We start from the raw sequence: 7,167 nt of genomic DNA, 5'->3' as shown, positions 1-7,167 counted from the left end.
TTGTATTTTTTTGATAAATCTAACAGATAGAAAAAATAAATAAATTTTAAAATTTTGTGAGTGTATTTCTTTTGCTGGCATATTAGATAGAATTCGTCTTCTTTCTTTCGTGTCTGAGTTTCTTAAGATAATGAAAAAGTGAAGATGTCCCTGCTAGACAAAGAAGATATATGTTTAGATACTTAATAAAAACTTAAGTGAAAAATAAAATAGAAAATCAATTAGAATTTTGTAGAAAATACTTGAGAAGAAAATGATTACATGGGGTGGTCCAAAGAAAGGCATTTTATGGCAGTGGGGGCAAAAATTTATATTGAAGCATGTCAAAAGATATAAAAGTTGAATTATTATTATTTCTTGGATGAAATGAAAATCAACTCCAAATAACTATCGTCTCTTCTTTTTTCTCCTTTTTCTTTTAGGCAAACGTGGTGTTGGGTGTAGCTCAAAGTACCTGCAAAAGCTGCGATGCTAATTGATTGATATGCACATGCCATTCTCATAAATCATAATTGAAGCATCACATGCAACTCATTCCATTATTTATGCTCTAAACAAAGTCATTGTGGCATTAACGTGTTTGAGTCAAAAATAAAAATAAAAATAATAATCAGTTTTGATTCCTTTTTAAGGATCTATCTTTGAGCAAATTTACAACATATTTGAGTTTGAATTATATACAGCTCAGATCAACAGGGGATGCAAATTTATTTATAATAAGTCTGATTATAAGAACCAAAAGAGCAGTCTGGTTTGGCTGGATGTATTGTTTTACAGGAAGCAGGCCTAGATAATCGGATACAAAAGACATTCTGATGGGGTGGCTGCTAAATTTTCTCAAATTTACAATTGTTTGGACTGTTCATGAGAAGCTGCTTGGAAATGCAATCTGTCATAGGAGTACTGGAATTGTGAAAAATAATAATAATAATAATAATAGTAGTAGTAGTAATAATAATTATGAATTAATAAAAAAATATTTATAAGTAAATTAATAAGTTAAAAGAGCAGTTGGGGATTAGTAATGTAGCTAAAATCCACCAAATGGAAGGAATCCAAGTGATCAGATTGAAATGTGAACAAGTGTTTCAAAATAAAATGGATAATCAAACAGAGGGGCCAGCTAAGCCAAACTGCGTTTTATGTTTTAATGATTTAATCAAATAATCGCGAAGACCAATTGAATCGGTCCCAATTGACAGCTCTCTTCTACCGACTACTTCACTATATATACTAAGCATTTCATGCATCTCTAAACTCAACTAGACCAATAACTCATCTATTTGTTTCTTTCCCAATTTCTTCTCTAAAATTCACTTTTCATCTTTAGAGAAGAACTGCAGAAAAGCCTGCCACATTGATCGGAAAGAGGTCATTGTTCCGGTAATCATGGCGATTCCGGGCGGAAACCCGCCTCGGGGTCAGTTTTGGCCCCATTTTGCAGTGGCATTGCTGGCCATTATAGTTGTTGTTTCAAGTAATGTAGTTTCAGTATCTGCTGATGGCTACTCTTATGCTTCTCCACCACCCCCACCTTATGAATATAAATCACCACCACCACCGGAAAAATCTCCACCTTATGAGTATAAGTCACCACCACCACCTGAAAAATCTCCACCTTATGAGTACAAGTCACCTCCACCACCTGAAAAATCTCCACCACCACCTTATGAGTACAAGTCACCTCCACCACCCGAAAAATCTCCACCACCACCTTACGAGTACAAGTCACCTCCACCACCCGAAAAATATCCTCCACCACCTTATGAGTACAAGTCTCCTCCACCGCCCGAAAAGTCTCCACCTCCGCCTTACTACTACGAGTCTCCTCCACCTCCTGAGAAATCACCACCACCCCCACCTTACTACTACAAGTCTCCCCCACCACCCGAAAAGTCTCCACCTCCACCATACTACTACAAGTCCCCCCCGCCACCTGAAAAATATCCATCCCCACATTACTACTACAAGTCTCCCCCACCACCATCTCCTTCACCACCTCCACCTTACTACTACAAGTCGCCTCCACCACCCGAGAAATCTCCGCCACCACCGTACTACTACAAGTCTCCCCCACCACCTGAAAAATCTCCACCCCCACCTTACTACTACAAGTCTCCTCCACCACCCGAGAAATCTCCGCCACCACCGTACTACTACAAGTCTCCCCCACCACCTGAAAACTCTCCACCCCCACCTTACTACTATAAGTCTCCTCCTCCCCCCGAAAAATCTCCACCACCACCTTACTACTATAAGTCTCCCCCACCACCCGAAAAGCATCTACCCCCACCTTACTACTATAAGTCTCCACCCCCACCCGAGAAATCTCCACCGCCACCTTACTACTACAAGTCTCCACCACCTCCCGTGAAATATCCTCCACCGCCCTACTACTATAAATCTCCACCACCACCTTCACCATATCCTCCACCACCATACTATTACAAGTCTCCACCACCACCATCTCCTTTACCACATCCTCCATACTACTACAAATCTCCACCTCCCCCGGTTAAGTATCCACCACCTCCTTACTACTATAAGTCTCCTCCACCACCCACGCATTACGTCTCACCGCCGTACTACTACCATTCTCCGCCACCACCTGCGCCATACCCTCACCCTCATCCACATCCCCACACTTTTGTGGTGAAGGTTGTTGGAAAAGTATACTGTTTCAGATGTTACGACTGGGAGTATCCGGAGAAGTCACATGACAAGAAACATCTTAAAGGTACATTTGTTTTCTTGGAACATTAATTAATTTTTAATATCAATTATTGCTCATTAATTTTCCCGTAAATTAAGAGTATATGTCAACAAGCTTTTACATGGTTCGTTTCTTGATTTTAATTGAATGACTTTTAATTAGCATTAAAAAGAAAAAAAGAACCAATCGGTGCAAAGAGAATAAAATATGTAAAATTTGGCTATTTTGGCCATTGGATTATCATGTCGCTATTATTGCTTTGGGGATGGTGTAGTGTTGACAACAAGTAATGTGGTTATTATTACAATTTTGACCTTATGCTATTTTGAAAAATGATATTATTGGATCATGTCTTAGAGAATTAAATTGATTTTATTTACACGTGTCTGTATTAAATTGATGGGTTAATTTGTGAATCGCGAAACAGAGAGGATATAAGCGTATTAACAGGGTGTAAATTGTTATGTGGCAACACGAGTTCCCTGGATTTAGTGGCTAATGCTTCCTCAATTATTTTTAAAATAGGCAAATTGTGTTAACATAGAATCATATAAAAATAATTCTTGCAATATATTAACAAGATAGGACAAATTTAGTTATTGTAGTTGGTGGGGGAGTGACTAATTAGAATGCCTTAGTAGCTTGACTTGTGCAACAAATGATGCTGACAAAATTGACACATTCATGTAACAGGTGCTGTAGTTGAAGTGACATGCGAGGTTGGTGACAAGAAAATCAAGGCATATGGAAAGACGAAGATCAACGGCAAATACAGCATCACAGTCGAAGGTTTTGATTACGGCAAATATGGAGCCAAAGCATGCAAGGCCAAGCTCCATATGGCACCAAAGGGTTCACCATGCAATATTCCCACTGACTTGCACTGGGGTAAAAAGGGAGCCAAACTTAAAGTCAAGTCGAAGACTGATTATGAAGTTGTGCTCTACGCCAAGCCATTTGCTTATGCTCCTAAGACTCCTTATGAGGAATGTGAGAAGCACAAGCCTGAGCCTACCCCCGCTCCTTATTACTACAAGTCACCGCCTCCACCGCCACCAACTTACATTTATAAGTCTCCTCCACCTCCACCATATTATTACAAGTCTCCACCACCTCCTGTGAAATACCCACCACCTTATTACTATAAATCTCCCCCACCTCCTGTAAAATACCCACCGTCGCCTTATTACTATAAGTCTCCGCCACCACCATCTCCATCACCATATTACTATAAGTCTCCACCGCCACCAACTTACTCTCCTCCCCCATACTATTATAAGTCTCCACCTCCACCAGTCTATTCCCATCCCCCACCGTACTACTACAAGTCTCCTCCACCACCAGTTTATTCACCACCACCATACTACTATAAATCCCCACCACCACCGGTCTACTCACCTCCACCACCATACTATTACAAGTCTCCTCCCCCACCTGTCTACTCACCTCCACCATACTACTACAAATCTCCACCACCTCCAGTCCACTCACCTCCACCACCATATTACTATAAATCTCCACCACCTCCTTCACCCTCACCACCACCACCCTATTATTACAAATCCCCTCCACCTCCAATAAAGTATCCGACACCACCTTACTATTATAAATCTCCACCACCACCGGTCTATTCTTCTCCTCCACCGTATTACTACAAGTCACCTCCACCACCTGTCCACTCACCACCACCGCCATACTACTATAAATCACCTCCACCACCAGTCCACTCTCCTCCACCACCTTACTACTATAAATCTCCGCCACCTCCATCGCCATCTCCTCCACCTCCATACTATTATAAATCACCTCCACCACCAGTCTATTCACCCCCACCACCATACTACTACAAGTCTCCACCACCACCTTCACCATCCCCTCCACCTCCCTACTATTACAAGTCACCACCACCGCCAGTCCACATACCTGCCCCATACTATTACAAATCACCTCCACCACCAGTCTACTCATCTCCACCGCCTTACTACTACAAGTCACCCCCTCCTCCCGTTTACTCACCTCCGCCACCTTACTACTACAAGTCACCACCCCCTCCAGTTTACTCGCCTCCGCCACCGTACTACTACAAGTCACCGCCCCCTCCAGTTTACTCGCCTCCGCCACCGTACTACTACAAGTCACCGCCCCCTCCAGTTTACTCGCCTCCGCCACCATACTACTACAAATCCCCGCCACCACCAGTCCACTCTCCTCCACCTCCATACTACTACAAATCCCCGCCACCTCCAGTCCACTCTCCTCCTCCACCCTACTACTACAAATCCCCGCCACCACCAGTCTACTCTCCTCCCCCGCCCTACTACTACAAATCCCCACCACCTCCGTCGCCATCTCCTCCACCCCCATACTATTACCACTCTCCTCCCCCTCCAGTCCACTCACCTCCACCACCATACTATTACAAGTCCCCACCACCTCCGTCACCATCTCCTCCACCTCCGTACTATTACCACTCTCCTCCCCCACCAGTCCACTCGCCTCCACCACCGTACTATTACAAATCCCCACCACCTCCATCACCATCCCCACCACCTCCATACTACTACCACTCTCCTCCCCCACCTGTGAAGTCACCTCCACCACCAGTTTACAATTATGCATCTCCACCACCACCCTACTAAGCTCAAAACGCTTAGCCTCCAATAGAGTTGATTCATGTAAGTATTAATTAATTCAGTTCTTGTTTCAAGTCACATTCGTCAAGTTAAATTAGATTGTTTATATCATCAAATAACTAATTCGAAAATAGACTTATCAGTTCTTTCCCTCAATCTGCAGGTTTTAGTTTGAATAGTGAAATAAAGGAAGGCTCCGAGAGGAAAGGTCATGTATATCAAGCTTCCTATCTAAGTCATTCAAATAATGGTCTGAGCATTTCATCTGAATACCACAATTTCCAATTCACAGACCAGACTGTTTCCACTTCTCTGATTGTCTCCATGTTCCACATGCTCTTGCTGTGCTGGACCCCCCCCCCCCCCCCCCCCCCCCCCCCCCCCCCCAAAAAAAAAAAAGGACGAACAGTGAGATTCTGGAGAAGTAGAAAGGATTAGGAAGCTGCTTTCTATTTTTTATAGTTTGCTTCGTCATTTCCAGTTGGGATTTTAATTTATAATTTATTGTATATGCCATTGCTGTCTTGTACGATTCTATTTATTGTGAGCGTTTGTTTCTTGGGCCTTCTTCTGCTTTGTGTATTGAGATTGTCAGTAATAATAAGAAACGAAGACATTTCTGTCACAATTTTTCATGTCTCTGAGTCTCTCTCTCACTTGCACGTGACTTATATGTATATGATCTTGATACGCATGCAATTATGATCTTGATACGCATGCAACTATTTCAGCAGTCAAATAACATATGAAAGCCACATTTCACCAGCCATATTATATTAATTAACTTTTTTCTCAAAATAATTTTTGAGTTAAAAATATTTTTGGGAATAATAATAAAACAAATTAATGTACTGCATAATACATTTATACACTTCCATATCAACGTACGAAACTACCTAATATAAATAGTTTTGGACGTGCATTTTTGAAACTGATGAGTTTAGCTATTCATTTAGCCAAACTTTCACAGTTTCGGTGTCATTCTCCTAAGTACATTTATAATAGTTAAAAGAGTCAAAGAGATAAGGAACATTGAATAATCAAAAGTGACAGGATATAGATAATTATTACAAGTAGCCTCTATGAATGTAGTCTTGTAGACTTTTCTTAGGGCAGATCAATAATTCATGGATATTGAATTATAGTAGTAGCTTGAAACTTGCAACTTGCAAGAGATTCTTGTTGAGTACTTATAATTTGAGTTAGATTAAAACAGCTCATAAAATTGTTTTAACTTAATTGATCCCTTTAAATCCCAATTTTTGAAACTAAATTCTCCATTCAAAGCAGGTTGCTTGATTCCTAAAACACACGCAACGAGTGATATAATTCACACAGCTCTGCAGTGGCACCACGGATGCATACAAATGTTAATGATTAATCATAATGCCATGTTCAACATAGTAAACATATTAATCACATCACTATCACTTTTTATTTTTAGTCAAGTTGATAATATGTCTAGAAGTGGACGATTCATGCTTGCTATCAAATAATGCAGCTTTTTAATTTATATGGGGAAAGTGATGGAAAACTTATAAAGTGATGGAAAACTTATCTGTCCCTTTGAACCAAAACTTGCATATGTATTATGAAGCAGAAGCAGAGAAAAGAAAGATGAAATTACAGCTAGAAAGTCATCGTCATCTACTTCTTTTTTTTATCACCATTTATCATCTCAACTGCTCCTAATCAAAACATGCCAAGTGAGTGGACCCAATAAATCATCAATTAAGAGCTACTATTCTCTTAATATTATTGTATATTATTTGCTCTTTTTCTTTTCCCCCATGAGTTCTGTTTGTTTTTCTTGCATCTGTT

General features: G+C 40.8%; 1 protein-coding gene across 10 annotated transcripts; it reads left to right on the top strand.

Annotated features, from left to right (window-relative positions):
• The first annotated feature begins 1,245 nt into the window (after nt 1-1,245).
• LOC102608242 (extensin-2-like) lies at nt 1,246-5,704 on the top strand. Of its 10 annotated transcripts, none has more exons than XM_052436138.1 (5): nt 1,247-1,645; nt 1,694-1,714; nt 1,763-2,737; nt 3,407-5,388; nt 5,510-5,704. In XM_052436138.1, exons 1-4 carry the CDS (start codon nt 1,390-1,392, stop codon nt 5,350-5,352), a joined length of 3,198 nt encoding a protein of 1,065 aa, XP_052292098.1. In that variant the 5' UTR covers nt 1,247-1,389; the 3' UTR covers nt 5,353-5,388; nt 5,510-5,704. The 10 variants fall into 10 exon arrangements, with proteins under 10 accessions (XP_052292101.1, XP_052292098.1, XP_052292100.1 ...); XM_052436140.1 differs by having other exon boundaries at nt 1,247-2,101; nt 2,246-2,293; nt 2,342-2,737; XM_052436141.1 differs by having other exon boundaries at nt 1,246-2,737; nt 3,407-4,423; nt 4,661-5,388.
• Nucleotides 5,705-7,167: the final 1,463 nt, after the last annotated feature.

The sequence above is a fragment of the Citrus sinensis genome, chromosome 3 (assembly GCF_022201045.2).
Source record: "Citrus sinensis cultivar Valencia sweet orange chromosome 3, DVS_A1.0, whole genome shotgun sequence".
In the NCBI taxonomy this organism is placed as follows: Eukaryota; Viridiplantae; Streptophyta; class Magnoliopsida; order Sapindales; family Rutaceae; genus Citrus; species Citrus sinensis.
This window is presented reverse-complemented; position numbering and strand designations above follow the sequence as displayed.